At 45.7% G+C, this 15836-nt stretch overlaps 2 protein-coding genes across 3 annotated transcripts; both read right to left on the bottom strand.

Moving 5' to 3' along the window:
* Positions 1 to 202: 202 nt before the first annotated feature.
* LOC114870033 (potassium channel subfamily K member 4) lies at positions 203 to 6137 on the bottom strand. 2 transcript variants are annotated; one of them, XM_029174638.3, is made up of 8 exons: positions 5975 to 6137; positions 4717 to 4840; positions 4351 to 4627; positions 2811 to 2925; positions 2560 to 2720; positions 2281 to 2467; positions 1377 to 1519; positions 203 to 1292 (listed from the first exon to the last, which is right to left on the bottom strand). In XM_029174638.3, the coding sequence occupies exons 3-8, from the start codon at positions 4537 to 4539 to the stop codon at positions 693 to 695; spliced, it is 1395 nt and encodes a 464-aa protein (XP_029030471.1). In that variant the 5' UTR covers positions 4540 to 4627; positions 4717 to 4840; positions 5975 to 6137; the 3' UTR covers positions 203 to 692. The 2 variants fall into 2 exon arrangements, with proteins under 2 accessions (XP_029030471.1, XP_040929794.1); XM_041073860.2 differs by lacking the exon at positions 5975 to 6137 and adding an exon at positions 5574 to 5839.
* Positions 6138 to 8630: 2493 nt separating this feature from the next.
* adssl (adenylosuccinate synthase, like) lies at positions 8631 to 13944 on the bottom strand. Its single transcript, XM_029174372.3, has 13 exons — positions 13651 to 13944; positions 13026 to 13128; positions 12099 to 12167; positions 11879 to 11929; positions 11733 to 11799; positions 11467 to 11574; positions 11129 to 11210; positions 10864 to 10990; positions 10614 to 10768; positions 10381 to 10505; positions 10156 to 10253; positions 9490 to 9639; positions 8631 to 9393 (listed from the first exon to the last, which is right to left on the bottom strand). The coding sequence occupies exons 1-13, from the start codon at positions 13885 to 13887 to the stop codon at positions 9341 to 9343; spliced, it is 1425 nt and encodes a 474-aa protein (XP_029030205.1). The 5' UTR covers positions 13888 to 13944; the 3' UTR covers positions 8631 to 9340.
* Between the last annotated feature and the right edge of the window lie 1892 nt (positions 13945 to 15836).

Genomic DNA, 15836 nt, shown 5'->3' with positions numbered 1-15836 from the left:
GCAGTTTGTGCCGGATACATGTAGAGAGATAAGAGAAAATGAGGAGGGACAAAAGGGAAAGATATGCGTCAGAAGCCATCGGCTGGACAGATAGCATTGAGCATTGTAAGCAACAGCAATGCTAATCCTCCCCCGCGTCCTGTAGGGAAACTCATTTGTAGAAACCACCTTTTATTGATGATACGCTAACCACACTGCTTTCATTAAAAACCTTTATTATGGATATGCAGTACAGTTGGATGGATGGATGCATTCAATCATCAAAATGCAAATATTAAGGTTGCACGCATTAATTTTAAAAAGTTTCGTGACATACCGAAACCCTACAGGAGCCTCCTTTGTACCCGTTTAACTGATGGCAGGATTTAAGAGAAACCGCTCCCAGACCAGAACGCTGCTGTGGCGTCCGGTTGCTCTCTCCTCTCTCTTGAAATAGTCGGATGAATTAAAGGCAGAGGTTCCTCTAGTGCATTTCTGTGGTGGCCCAGTAGAGAGCAGTCGCTGCTCAGCCAACGTCAAAGATGATCCCTCCGTGATCTCCGACTGAGGCGTAACACACTCGCATGCTAAGAGCATTAATTGCAAACCACAAGTGTCTAAGGCATTCGTAATATATACACAAACTAATTTCCACACTAGGAACTCCTCTGTCGTATCTCGCTAGATGCAACTCTCCGTGTCCGGCTCAAATCTCATGGCTTCAGTGGGAGATCTGGCACTGGTTTGGGGCTTCCGTTGGGCGTCTTCCTTTCGGGGTTGGAGGAGCTGATCCTGGGCCGTCTCTGTGGAACGGGCCTCCGGTGTCGCCGCCGCTTTGCCTGACGGGAGTTTGGAGAGCCGGGCTGTGTCGCCTCCAGGAGAGGGTCCAAATGCAGCTTGACGCTCTGCGTATCGGAGGACTCGTCAATAAAGGCGAGGTTCTCCCCGAAGTAATCGAGAGGCTGAGAGAGGTGGGCGTCTGGAGGAACCTCGTCCTTCTCGGGTTCTGCAGTTTTCTCCTCGGGCACTCGATCCGTCTGAGTGCCCTGAGAGTCTGTTTCGGACCCGGACCCCGATTCGTTGGATGAGGAGGAGGACGAGGACCCGGATTCTGTCTGACTCCCGTCCTGCTCGTCTTTCCCCTCAGGCCCCCCCGCGGCCGACCCACTGTGGCCGTGGCTGTGGGAGGCGTGGCGGCGCTTTCGCCGGCGCCGCTTGAAGGGGTCGTCGATCTTTCCCGGAATGCGGACGTTCACCGACATATTCTGGATGTTCTGAGTCCAGTCGGTGGCGTGGGCTCTCAGTTCCTCCATCTGAGGGAGGAGGATATAACAGAGGTCACAAAAGGGACGTAGTGAAGAAATAACTTAAATAAAACTATAACTACAGGTCAGAACCTCAGCTCTGGTCTTTTTAGAAAGAACCCGGAGCCAGTTGCCGATCATTGTAAGGATGGATGCAAAGTAGGCGAGACCCAGCAGGATCCAGAACCACACCAGAGGCTTGTACCAGTGGTCGCTCCCAGCATATCCAGAGTCCCCTTGGAGAACAGAACCAGACAGCAGCCGTCACTTCAGGCCGAACGTTCACACATCCACTTTCAAAGTAAGTGAGGAAACTTTCAAGACAGGAGACGTTGTGGAGCAGATCAAACAATCAATGAGTCATCTCTCAGGAGGGAAATAAGCCTGAATTCTTCATGAGATGAATGAAAGTTGTTCGTGCTAAGTGAACTTGCTGCATCACAGCTGTTACATTACACACAGTATTAATGGATGACTAATTAAGTCTTGCCAGGAATTCGCCTGCATATCAATACATTGACTGCAAAAACAAACAGAAAATGCAAAACCAACACGAAAGAACGGAAAAATGGCTTGTTTTCACTTCTGCCTGCGTAAACCGTCAAACGCTCGGAGTAAAAGTGCATCGATTTATACATTAAAGAATGTTCAGTGATCTGTATGAGTGAGTCTGGGCCTTTAAACGCCCTCTTAAAAATATGCTTATATTTAATGCACATTCATCAGTGAAGTGGTGAGACGATCATTGGGCCTCTTGTCTCCTCTTCTGACATTAAAGGCATCTTAGTTAATTCCATTTGCTGCTCCTCTAAATAGTTTGAAGGTAAACATGTCCACCACCTTTTTCAGCTTTATTTATTGTTTGTTGCCTGCCTGCTTTTATCCAAATAGAGCACTTGAACGCCTCTTCCAAAGCAAGTGGCTGCACCTTGTTTCTTCCTTTTTCATAATTTAACCTATTTTGAGGTCTTGAGTCTGTTCATTGGCCGCTGCATACCTGCCACATAGTCTCCAAACCCCACTGTTGTCAGGGTGATCACCACGAAGTAGGCCGACTCCAAAAGACTCCATCCCTCCACCTCTTGGAAGACGAAAATGGGCACGGCAACGAAGAGCAGGCAGCCGAGCAGGATGGAGAGGACGGCCGAGATCACTCGCACGATGGTGGGACTGACGCGCCACTTCTGCAAACAGGACAGGCAGGAGACGAATAAATGGAAGTAACAGGTATCACGCGAGCAAAGGTGATATTTAGGAGCGTCTGCGAGGGTCTGACCAGGAAGAGATTCTCTATTTTGGCCACCATCTTCCTCAACCCGGTTCCCAGGTGGTCTCCAACTCCAGCCAGGAGGATGCCAAACATGGGGATTCCCACCAGAGCGTAGAAAATGCAGAAGAGCTGGCCTCCCTCCGTCTTTGGAGAAATGTTCCCGAAGCCTGACGTGCCGGGCCCGAGGGGAGAGACGCAGGGTGTGAACACATTCCAAGCGGTACAAGAGCACAGCTAGCGTGCGCCCGGACACCCACCGATGGTTGTGATGATCGTCCCGGAGAAGAAGAAGGCACTGGCCAGATTCCACTGGCTGACGAAGGTCTCGTTGCTGGTGGGATCCACGCCGGCTCCAGCTGCATCCATCACCTCCTGGGACGCGGAGACGGAGAAGAGAACGCTCCACTGGTTATAAAAGGGCTCAGTAAAACTAAGGTTAGAGCAACAGACTCGGCCAGACTGATTATTACTGACTAACTGGGAGAGGCTCGTTCTGTCAAACCACTGTAATCGAATCTCCTGATGTGATTATGTGTTAGACATTTGTTGAATCTGAATGTGATCACTGTGATTCATTACAGTCTTTGCAGACATCATTACTTCTAATAAAGCTGATGGTCACAGGGCAGGTCTGTGTCTGCTCCATCCATTCATACCAAGTTCACCTGTCACAGCTCATATGGAACAATACATTTATTACTATTGTCTTCACATTCTACTGTTTTACTTCATTTTTACTTCATAACTGAATATTAATTATACTGTATTAGGAAATAAACCAGATCAGATGTTCTGGCGTGTTCTGTGTGGAACAGACTGAAGAACGTATTGATGAGCTGATGAAACGCCAGCTGACACCTGACTCACACGTCGGCGCTGACATCTGAAGCACAGGAAGCAGCAGGTGCCCGGCTCACTCAACTATGGGATGGCAGCGCATCTCATGTCAGCGAGTGTGTGCGTGCGTGCGCTCCACACAAACACTCTGCTGCCGCCTGATCCGAACACAGTCACAGTCAACGGGGGGTGAGGCTTCCAGCTGGAAGCAGGTTGGTTTTCAATGAAACACCATGCACTCAACTAGATCCAAACAGTAGAAAGGATGTTTATAATGAGTGAAGGCACCTTGAAGACAGATTAAAAGGTGAGAAGGTAAGTTACAAAAAAAAACATATGAGAAAAACATTAGAAGATAGGAAAAAACAGACCTCAGTCATATCATTAATGTGAACCTTTAGTGTCAGATCTGTTTTGATTAAAAACAGCATGTGGTCTGTTTGACTGAAGGCGACCACTGTTTACTTCTGTTTTGTCCTCCACTCCCTTAGCAGCAGCTTGTATCTATAGATCACTTTGCAGCTAAAACAGTAATTTACAATGTTCATCCTGGACCGAGGACAAACATCCCATGATGCCGCTGCGGTTGCCAGACCAGCTCATAAAGCCTAACCTGTGCGTGGTTCAGCTTTCAGCCCCCCCCCCACACACACACACACACACACACACCGGCACAAACCTCAGGTCGCACAAAAAATAGAGCATGATAAGTTGTATTGTGAAAGTCAGCCAAGTTCTGTATGAATAAAAATACGATACGGAGCCAGTGTCCGTCAGAAGCCGAGCCAAAGCGTATTTTTAGCCGGTGGTCAGATCCTGTCTGGCAGATGCTCAGGTCCAAATAAGAACAATTTATGACTTTATTTATGAAATGACTGTGTCACCCAGATTTTTGCAATGCACAAATTCCCAATAGTTAAAAGGTCAAAGGTTAAAGCGTCTGCGGCGTCTGCGCGGTACCTGTATTAGGAACTTCAGGTTTTCGGGGCCGATGCAGGTGAAGTTCAGCAGGAAGTCCCGGCGCGTGTCCTGCAGCTGCATGTGCTTGCCCTCCTCCCGCGGGGCCTCCAGCGCGCGGAACACCACGGCGCCCAGCACCAGGTAGAGAAGCACCCCCGTGAGGATGGCCAGCAGCGTGGAGCAGCGCATGGCTGCACCTCCGCCCAGTCCGAAGGCGGACTGCTGCTTGCCCTTGGCCGCCTCGGCGCCGGCGTGGCCCTGCTCCCAGCTGCTGCAGCTGAAACCAGCAGCCACACACACACACACACACATGCGTGACCCACGCTGTCACCGCGCAGAAGGACGAGCCTCTATCCAGAATTTTACCTATTCAGCCGCCCTACGCGCCTTCGTCTTTTCCAGTCCTTCTTAGCACCGGGTCTGAGGATGGAATCCCTGGACCCGTAACCACTGGGGAGCCCGTCGGCCTCACACTCTGACGGAGGCGACACTGGACAGGACCACACACACACACACACACACACACACACACACACACACACACACACACACACACACACACACACACACACACACACACATTCATAAGCGATATTTCCATCAATAAATGGGAGAAGAATGAAATGGCAGCGTCACACAAAGAGCTGTTGTGTCGTGGCCCCAGAGCCACCTGTTGTTTTCATACATTATCTGCTCCCATCCAATTATTGCAGCTCACGCCTACGTACAATTCAGATGAGTGATGTCCGGCTGAGAAGATGCATCAAACCAAAACAGTGCAGTGGGACGGATTAACACCCGCAGAAGCTGCCAGGCTGCATCTTACAGTCAGGCTGCGAGGCAGAACAGAAATCACGCCGCCGTCTCCCAAACTTCTGCGGCTGCAGTTGTTTAGTCAGCAGACGTGTTGGTGGCGTTCCAGCGGCGAGGCAATAAACTGTCACACGGTGACGGCAAAATGTGCGCTCGCTCCCCATGCAGTTTCAGCTGCTGAGGGGACGAAACGAAGGGGACCTACTGATAACTAAATGAAAATCACTACAGCCAGTGAGCGGAACGTGTGCTCATACAGCGGTGAGGCATTAATAATAAAACAGAGAAAATCATCACGTGCACCGACACAGAGTAGTATAAGAAACTGCCCATCCAGCATCTAACACTATGCATCAGACCAGTCACACTAGAATAAAGCAGCGGCTGTGTTCTTCTCTCTGCTCACCTACCTCACACAGGCCTAACACCGGGTCCCACACAGATTATGCACCACTAGACCAAAGCAAACAGCAGCGTCCCAGTGCAGCTGCTGCAGCCGAGCCGCCGCCGCCGCCGTCCCGCTTTACTACCATCTACGCTCCCGATCAGCGTGCCAGGCAGCGTGCAGTATGTCGGACCATTAGAAACCAGAGGAGCGGAGTGTTTTATGAGTACGGGCGGCCGCATGCGGGGAGCACGTGCGAGCGCGAGGGTGTGTGAGGATGGAGGCTGTTGCTGAGCGCAGGAGAGAGGGAGATACTCAATCAAACTGAGAGAGAGAGAGAGAGAGAGAGAGAGAGGGAGCAGCACAGACATTAGAGGGGATGGTGATGGAGGCTAGAGTCCAGTCAGAGTTTGCAGAGGAGCTCACCTCAAGCTTCTCTTCATCCTATAACCACGGAACTCCGACTGGTCCCGTGTCTCTGAGCTATCGATAGCCCAATGGCTTACAATTCTCTACAATCCATTGAGGTCTGATTGGTTTTGCACTGCTGAGTCTGCGGGCGGAGGCCAGCTCAGCCACCCTTCACCCTACCTCAGTATCCTATCCCCCTCACGAGCTGCTTGACAGAACTGCTGCTGAGCGTGTGTGTGTGTGTGTGTGTGTGTGTGTGTGTGTGTGTGTGTGTGTGTGTGTGTGTGTGTGTGTGTGTGTGTGTGTTCAGGGGTGGGGATAGGGTTTCTCAGACAGATCCAGGAGGCTGTAGTAGATTCTCAGATATATCATTTCACACACCATAAGTATCAGTCTAGTCAGGAATATTTCTGCTATTTCAGTTTCCTGGCGTCAGATTTTAATAGTGTAATTAGACGACTGACATCTACATCAGTAATGCGACCATCGGGTCTTGTTAAAGCATCTAGAATCAGTACCAGTAGACGAACAACATGGATTATATGACAATAGTAGCTGTAAAGCAGAAATAACAACACGTGCCACCTGCTGAGACACACACACATCTCTAACATATGGCTCTGTTGCTTAGACATCATTATGTAATTGGTTGCAGTATGACGACCACCGTTTCATCCTTTTATGGTGACCTTGTTCGGTTACTTGTACCGCCTCCACCCACTCGTCCAAGTTCCTTTTCAAACAATAAGTCAGTGCATTTTGCTCTGATATATGGCCCTGGCGCAGCGTAGCCTCCGTGGAGGCAGCCATGCCATTTATTGGACTCACTGGCAGAACTTGGAGCAGTAAACCTGCAATTGTAAATGTCATTGACCCAACGGGCACATTTTAGGGCAGCTGAGAGAAGCAGGATGCGTGTGATGGTACATGACCATGATGGTGAATTCAGACAATACGAATGAACGGAGTTTGGTGCTGATGCTTTTTAAAACGTCAGGCGCATAAAGCAGATCAGTAACGAGGAAACTAAGCAAATCTGGATATAGACGATGAGTTAAAGCAAATGACGAGCAGAAAACAAGGCATTACATTAAACCAGCGCATCGAGTTGTAATTTATTTAAAACATGAGATGGGAAGTTAGAAGTCGAGACCTCGTTCTCCATCTTTTCCTGCAAATACTTGATCTGTACTTGCCGAGAAGCAGAATTTGATTTATTTTATGCACTCAGCAAATAAACTGTTAAATACACTTAGCTCCTTCAATTCAATCTGTGTGAGAGCTGCTGTCTCTCTGTTCTTATAAAAGCTGAGCACAATCCAAGTGCAGTCAAACAGGTGTCTTATTACTCTGGCTATAAACCACGGCACAACGCAGCATACCAGGATTCACAAAAACTGATAAAGGAATGATTATTTAATGCGAGGACAGAAAATAATCATTAATTATTAGTAACCAACCAGAAAGCATAAAAGAAAATACTGCGGGAAAATCAAAACCGCTTTCTTATTAAAACCGCAATGATCCATGCAAAGAAGTAAAAAACCTTGACCTCCTTACTTCTTGCTGGCGAACAGTATAAAATCCAAGTGGGTTTTTAAGTGACGACGTCTCAGCTGAAGTCCATACAAACGAGTTGGAGAGTTGATCCGATCACATATGACAGAAACACCAGCGAGGAGATGCTACACTGAACTGAATGACTCCGATTGACCTGATAATAATGTGCTCACAATTAAAGGAAGGTGGTAGTAAATAAAAGAGGGAGGGATGGGACAGACGGGGGGAGGAGGGGACCACACTGCTATTATGAGCACTTTATTTTCAATTAGGCCTCCTTCTCTACATCTGCTGTAAGCTCTCTTTCTGCTATTTTTGATGATGCAGGGAATTCTTGGACTGGTAATTGAGGGGTTAGCAAACGTCTGCAACTTTGCTCATTTAGGGGAAGATGCACTTTCAACCAATGTGTAGCACAAAAAGGCCTTTTTTTCTCATTTGATCCAACACAAAAACATAAAAGAAAAATGAGTTGATTTCAGAAGTCGGGGCCAATAACCAACCTAGACCTAGACTTTGCTAACCATGAACGATGCCACCTCTTCAATTGCTTAATATATTAATGTCATATTAATATAAACAATCAACAGCTATTCAGTCGTTAGTTTTGCTAGTCATCTGTTTTTGATGACATCATACAGTTTCCTGAGGAGTCATCCACTGTTCCAGAAAGGCTGAGAACACCTGTCGGGTGTGAGGCCTTTAGCACATTAGAAAGACTAAATATGTGAGAAGCCCCAGTACACGGTTACACCTCTGATCGATCGGTCAAGGAATCCACTCCCCACTTGAAACCGATCCCTCCAAGACCTGGAAAGCTTTTAAACTGTGAGAGGAAGTTAACGTGACTAAGATGTAAAGAGAGCGAGTAAAAAGTATTACATAACGTTCTAAAGGGTGTGAAGGTGCTGATGAGATGCGTTCCTGTTGCAAACCTTCACTTCAAAACCAAAGCATGATGAAAGATGAAATGTCTATGCAAGTGAAGGCAGGTGACTGGAGATGATAAACACAGCTTTGCAAAATTAAACAACCTCCTTAAACACACATTTCCACATATACATGTTCCATTCTGCGAATTAGAAAGAAATGACAACATTAACCAAACCACTAAATGTTACACTTTCCTTTTATTAATAGCAAGCTGAAGTCTTTTACACTGCCAGAATGAACAAAATACCATAAAATGTACCAAGACCAAGTCCAGTGCGTGAGCGCCAACCTTTTCTTGGACTTAGACAAATACACAGATGCAGAATTTCTACCTGTTTTTCCTCGGCTACAACAAAAACAAACTTTTTAAGATCAGGTTCTTTAGGTTTGTGTGGAGAATGATTTATGAAAGTACTATGACAAACAGACATGTATTTATGGATTTTTAAAGCATTTTAAAATTGTTCACTAGAAAAGTTACGCAATCACACCAATGGATTCATCTCCTTAGAAGAAAAGCCTGAAAATCACCTTGCTTTGTGAGGACACTCTATGAAGCGTGTGTATCCATTAATCTACTTATTCAAATTGATGTAAAAAAAAAAAAAAAAAAATCATGATGAGTAATTGTATTGAAATGTTAAAACATTAGCTGTGTTCCTAAACAAAGATCAATCAGTTTATAGCAGATTTAAAAAACATAAACACCCTAATAAAAAACAGAAACATTGTGGAATGCATAAATTATATCTGAACAATGATTGTGAATGTGACGCACAAGCAGCAACTAAAGGTTCCACAAGTAACTTTGCTGGTGAAGTCTTTCCTTTAGGATAAAGTCTGCATTTTACACTCCTCTGGTTGCTCTGTTCTGAGCCTGATGTCACCTCAAAACAGCTTGATCATGCTTTCTCTGGACTTGCCGACTCCAACCCACTTCACTGAAATCAGAGGGAAAAACAACAAACAGCCATAAAATGACTGGCAAAGCCAACAGTTTGGCCAGTGTTTCACCAATAAAATGTCTCTTTACGAACCTGGCACTTGCAGGAAGTCCTCAATGAAGCGAATGTAATTCTGTGCCTGTGATGGGAGGTCCTCGAAGCTGCGAGCGGCCTCGGTGCTGCACTGCCACCCGGGCAAGGTCTCGTACTCCACGGAGACTCGCGTCAAAACATCCATGTTTGCTGCAGCGGAGGAAGGCGAGATTTTTGTTTCGTTATTCATTCATCAAAAGGCTGAAGTAATGAGGGCGTTTTGACATGCAATGTGCTGTGAAGCTCCTGAATGTATGAGAAATTAAAAGGAAAAAAAATCGAAACAGAAACTAGATTCAATATCCACTATATTGAAAGTGCAGCATCAGTGTCACATGAAGCAGAAAGAGAAAAGACGTTTTATCATCTTCCGATTCATTAGTTTAATTCCATTTGCTCCATTTGGCACCACGAGCAGAGAGATAAGAAAGATAACAAGCCTTTGGATGTGCTGCTCAACACATTTTCAAAGATGTTGCATTTCCTGCATGTAAATGCTGAGCTATTAAAAAACAGACATTAAGGAGCATTTAAGCTGTTGATTCACCTGTAAAAAGCCATTTCCAAAAAAAGAAACACTTTGTAAGTTCATCCGGTTTATTTCTGAAAACTGTGTGTGTTGAAATGAATGAAGTGAAACAGCTAACATAATTTAAAGTGACCCACCAGGAAAACTTGGCAGGAGCTGACCGTCAACCTTGTAGCCAACACCCACTTTAATCTCGGGCAGCGTGTCCAGAATGTCCAACTTTGTCAGGGCAATTCTACAAGAAAAAAAAAGCGTATTGTTCAACCTGACAATGGACCGTCAGAGCACACGATGGGTTCAGCTCCGCACTGCAACTGCAAACACTCAGGATTATAATCTCAAGTAGTGTGGTGGGTCCTTACGCAGAGAAGCCATTGACCATGTGGGCGTATCGGACCAGAATCAAGTCCAGCCAACCACAGCGCCTTTTTCTGCCCGTCGTCACTCCAAATTCTCGCCCTCTGGACTGCAACAGCGCACCAGTGTCCTGAAATACAACAAACATGAGGTGGGCGCTCTGGGCTGAAGACAAAACACACTTTACATAAAATAAATACAATGTTTTTATCATTAACAAAGATGTCTTTTTACTCACGTTATCCTGCTCTGTTGGGAAGGCGCCCACCCCAACCCTGGTGGTGTATGCTTTGACCACACCATATACTCGGCCAACATTTGGTGGGGGGACACCGAGGCCAGTGCACACTCCTCCCACAGTGCAGTTAGAAGACGTCACAAAAGGATATGTCCCTAGACAGAGAAATATCAATAACCAGAGGTTACAACAAAAATAATCACCCATTTGTCTTTATATATTATCAGTTATCAGTCTTCTTGTTGCTCACCAAAGTCAATGTCTAGAAGAGCTGCATTGGCTCCTTCCACAAGGATTTTCTTACTAGGTCCAGTAAGAGCTTTGTGCATGAAGTACACACCGTCAGTCACCAGAGGACGCAGTCTCTCAGCATATCCCTGGGAAAACCAGTGTAGAACATTTATATCAGTTATAAAAAGCAACAGTTGAAAAGGTCAGCATGAGAATGAGCCAAGAACATCCTTGAGAAATGTGTGATCTTCATCAGTCTGGGCTACTTGAAGACCTTGCCTCACCTTCAGCTGCTCTATTTCACCGTCAATGTTAACGTTAAGGTTTGGATACATGGTCAGGAAATGCTCTGCCAGCATTCGGAATCTGCAAAGAAAATCAGAATCATGCTCATAATGTTATATATGGGCCACTTCAACTATTATACTGGTTCTGTGGCAGCAGGCGTGACGTGTGACACATGTTGCCACCTGCTGGACACAGAAGTAAATAAAAACACAATGGTCAATGTGACAAAAAACTGTTCATGGTGATATATTGTGGCGATGTAGAAAACAAAACAAAAATACCACATTAAGGAGATTTTAGAAAACAAAACATTTAGAAAAAAAAAAAAACTCACTTCTCTTCAAAAACCTTGAAATCTGACACCAGGTCACAAACTCGCAGACCGTTTCGAGCAGCCTTGGAAGAATACGCAGGTCCGATACCCTTTTTAGTGGTTCCCAAACTGGAAAAATAAAATAATCAACGCCATAAATTAACATTCACTTCATATAATAACCTTCTTCAAAAGGTCCTGATGCTACTTCTACACATACTATTAGATCACAACGCAGTGTCTAAATAATGATTCATAAAGATAGATCTAATTAGGAGATTTGTTACTTTTTCCCTTCTTGTTGCTGCCGTTGCTGCTCCTGGATTCCATCAACAGCTTGATGGAAGTTGAACACTAGTTGTGTACAATAAATAAAGTACGTAAATAATGTGACATTTCTAATTGAAATAACTAGTAGGACCTGCTTACTTACCAATGTGGGCACGGTCAGAAATCTTTAATCTGTCTTCCCATCCTTGTAGTCCTGTATGAAATACATAAAGCCCCATCACCACTTACTTATGCCACAGTTAAATGTTCTTATTTATCAAATTAGCTGTTGGTTTACAGGCTTTTTGCACCACAAAGCTCAGAGGTTCCTGTTCAGATAATCCAACAATGACGGATTATCTCCTCTAGATAGAAAAACGTACCTTTGCCTTTTTGCAGGTTCTTCTCTGCCTCCTCAAACAGACCTGGTAGGTGTATCACCACGCCGTTACCTGTAATGTAAAATTAAATTTTCAAAACTGTCAACAGTCTTCATAAATCCATAAAGTAGCATGCATCTGTCAATCACAGCAAGCCTTACATTTTTCACAAGCTGAGCCCCATTCACTACCACAACGATAATCCAGTAGCATTTAATGCTGTGGCTGCAGGTGTTTAACAAGCACTTCATAACAGTCTCCTCTTTTCTCATTTCCTGTTTTTATGATACTGCAGCCAATAAAAGAGAGGCAATGCTTAATAAAGTAATTACCTGTGTGGTTTGTAATTTCCTGCAGAACATAACACTATTTATAAATGCAACCCTTAATCAATATGAAAATATAATCTGAACTATAAAATATGGTCTTGGGAACTTTATGGCCTGGGGCTCCTGTGCTGCCTCTTGATCTGAGAACTTGCCATTGTGAACAGCAAAATGAATTGATGATCAGTGATGCACCAGGACCATGACTTTCAGGAGTCAAGTAAAGCTACAATTAATCTGTCTTTTGGAGTTGCCCCATCAAAAAGTATAAAAAACACAACGCACAGTATGTGCTGTGCAGGTCAAGTGAAAGCAATTTGTAATATTTTCACATATCAGGGTGGGTCAAACTATCTGCAGCTAAACAATGTGAAGATGAATCAGCCCCTGTTTCAACAGCTACAGTACAAACTATGCATTCCAGGAAGGAGGGGGTGGATTTGCTGCAAGGGGGCTGGTTGAATTAGATTAGACTGGAGATGCTGGATGTTTACTTTAATCTGTAGGTTCACTTTCTTATCGTGAAAATCAGCAGTTAGGATGTCTGCCCTACCTTAACATTTTATTATTTTATGCGACCAGACACGAACAGCGAGCATCATACCGATGAAGGAGGTGGCCTTCTGGTTGAGGACTCCACTGGGCAGGAGGTGGAAGTCGTACTCCACCGAGTCCACGACCACTGTGTGACCTGCATTGTTCCCTCCCTGCAAAACATCAGACGTGTTCCCTAAAGAGATGAAGCACGTGGGCGGCAGAATAACCCGGGTCTCTGCTCTTATACGAGACACGTCAGACTCGGTGGGACGGGGTCAGACTTTTTCCATTTGGCTTCAAGATCAAATGTTTTGGCTAAACATCAGAGGGCTGGCTGCATGTAGGAAAAACAGCTGGATGTCAGCGGGTGCTTCGTGCTGCTGTTACGCTAACAGGAAGCGGTAATCAGCGTGTGGAGGTCACTTTGCGGGAATCAGCAAACAGTTTGCAGCAGATAAAACCCCGCCAGAAACAGATTAGCTCCCCCAGCTAGCATAAACTTAGCACTTCCACTTCCGGGAGGTCAGACAATGTTGATGACGTCATCGCCACTCATGAATAATTACGGTAGCTAATGACTTTAAACCAACTGCCGCTGTACAATAAGTGGACATTATAACAACAGCACTGTCGCCTGTTTTTTTTTTTTACGGTAACAACTGGTGAATCCATTCTCCGGCGCGGTTACGTACCTGACACCTGCACACAATGTCCGCGTCCATCGCGAGCAAGTCCACAACTTTCCCCTTGCCCTCGTCCCCCCACTGCGCTCCGAGCACCACGGTCACTTTGTTCTGCGGCTCCTTCGGGAGGCGCAGCGTCGCCTCCCGCGAGACGCTCTCCCGCGGCCGCTTCACGACCGGCTCCCCGTTCAGAGAGGCGCCCTCTCGGCCGTTAACGTTAGCCATGTTGTTGCTGTCGGATGCCATGCTGCTCCGCTGCCCCCACGAGCCGGAATACCGTTTTACCGCGTTCGCGTGCGTCACGGGAAGTGCTCGAGCGCCGCTGCGCCACCAGGCGGCGCTATTTGCACGGTCTGCGGGCTTCTGTGTCACGTTCAATGTCAAGCCACTTCACATGGAATAACTGTAAACCTCTATACATACTGTTAAGGGCTAATGCAATAATACACGTAACACATGGTAAAACGGAAGTTAAATACTGTATATTATAAAATATTATTTTAAAAATATTTTTATTGATTCTCTTGGGAACATTGTGTCATTAGATCACACTTTATTAATCCCACGATGATGTCATCTGCATTTGAATGTTGTTGCTTCTGAACTGTGGTACATAAAAATATACATAGGAATATTTCTGTAATGGACAAGATCACTCTATTTGCAGTTAAGTGTAGTACATGTACTACGTTAGTGACCGCCTCTGTGTGTAATGAAAATTGAAACATGGTAAATAGGTGTTGACCTCTACAGTCTGCAGGATGGAGTCAGGAGGGTTTTACCTACAAGACTGGGAACCAACTGGTTTATTCCACTACAAATATTTGATTGGGAAAGTGCATTACTTAAAACACACACAAGTTATTTGGGCTCAGCACAGAAAAAGCAGTATCTTCAGCTCATGCATAGGAAGCCTCCATTACAGTATTCCAGGGTATGTCGGTTCTTTCCTGATTCATATTTAAATTTCCTTAAAATATAGTAAATAAACTAACACACAGTATAAAAGCAAATCTCTCTTTATCTATATCAAATCTCTTCAACGCATTGGTTTGTGAGCCCTTCAGCAAAATATATGATTGTATGATTGTATTGCACGTTGCATCACATTTCTTTGGGCATTATATCAGGAAGTGCACAAATGACAGACTGATGCACGATCGAAATATTCAGACTTTATTCAGAAAGGTAAAAACATCACAGCTGCACTGAATCCACGGAACCAGCAGGTTCCTGCGCGTCCGTGTACGTGTGCAGAGGGACAAACGCAGCAGTGGCCTACAGAACTGACAGGCAGATGTTCCAGGTCACTGGCTGTCAATTCATAGGTCATCACCTTGTGCCCAGTCGCTCTCCAGCTTCTGCATAAAACACAACCTACACTCTGTGATTACTCAGCGAGTGAGTGAAAGCCGGCGCACAGTGCACGTCCTCCATGCGCTCGCGTGTGCGTGGTGGCTCCCTGCAGGTAACAGCACCTCCACTGGAACAAGCACCAATTCCACATGGAGTTGCTGTTACAACCAGCGAGCACCGGAAAACTCATCCCGACTCCAGAACCCGTATCTGTTCCTCGAATCCGATGAATGAAGTGGCGACGGGTTCCACTTAGAGCTATAAGACAAGAGAGAGAGGGGGAGAGAATGAGCAAAAGCAAAGCACGGGGGTGAAGTCAGGTAGGTGCTTTAGTGCACGAAGCCGCTTCATTTGCAAGTGACTTTGACCCGGCAAAATCCTCCTCCCAGTTTTTATTGCGAGACGAGACGGCATCATCGCTCACGCTCCTCCAGCAGCGCGGCCAAAGGGCCAAGGCCTGGGCAGATAACACCCATTTTATGGTGGCTGTCAACATGAGGGCGCCTTTCAATCTGTGGATATATGGGTGTGTCTGACCTGTGGACCTCAAGGCCCAGCATTTCCTGCTTACGCTGACATTTGTCCTCATAATTACTAAAAGATGGCCTCCACAGTCCCTCGACGCTCTATTGGTGAGAGCATAATCGCGTTTTTTGTAATTTACTACACTCTACTTTCTCTACTTTTCTGTCTCGATGCCCTCACACAGTAATGAGTAATAAATGATTAGCAGTTAGATTGTTTGCTTGTTCCTGGTTGGTTCCTACTGTTGAATACACCAATCAGACCGCATCCTTTATTTCCTGCCTCTCCTCAGACAGAAACAATAACACCATTAT

The sequence above is a fragment of the Betta splendens genome, chromosome 14, assembly GCF_900634795.4.
Source record: "Betta splendens chromosome 14, fBetSpl5.4, whole genome shotgun sequence".
Lineage (NCBI taxonomy): Eukaryota > Metazoa > Chordata > Actinopteri > Anabantiformes > Osphronemidae > Betta > Betta splendens.
The sequence above is the reverse complement of the archived record's forward strand: the minus strand, read 5'-3'. Positions and strand labels throughout refer to the sequence as shown.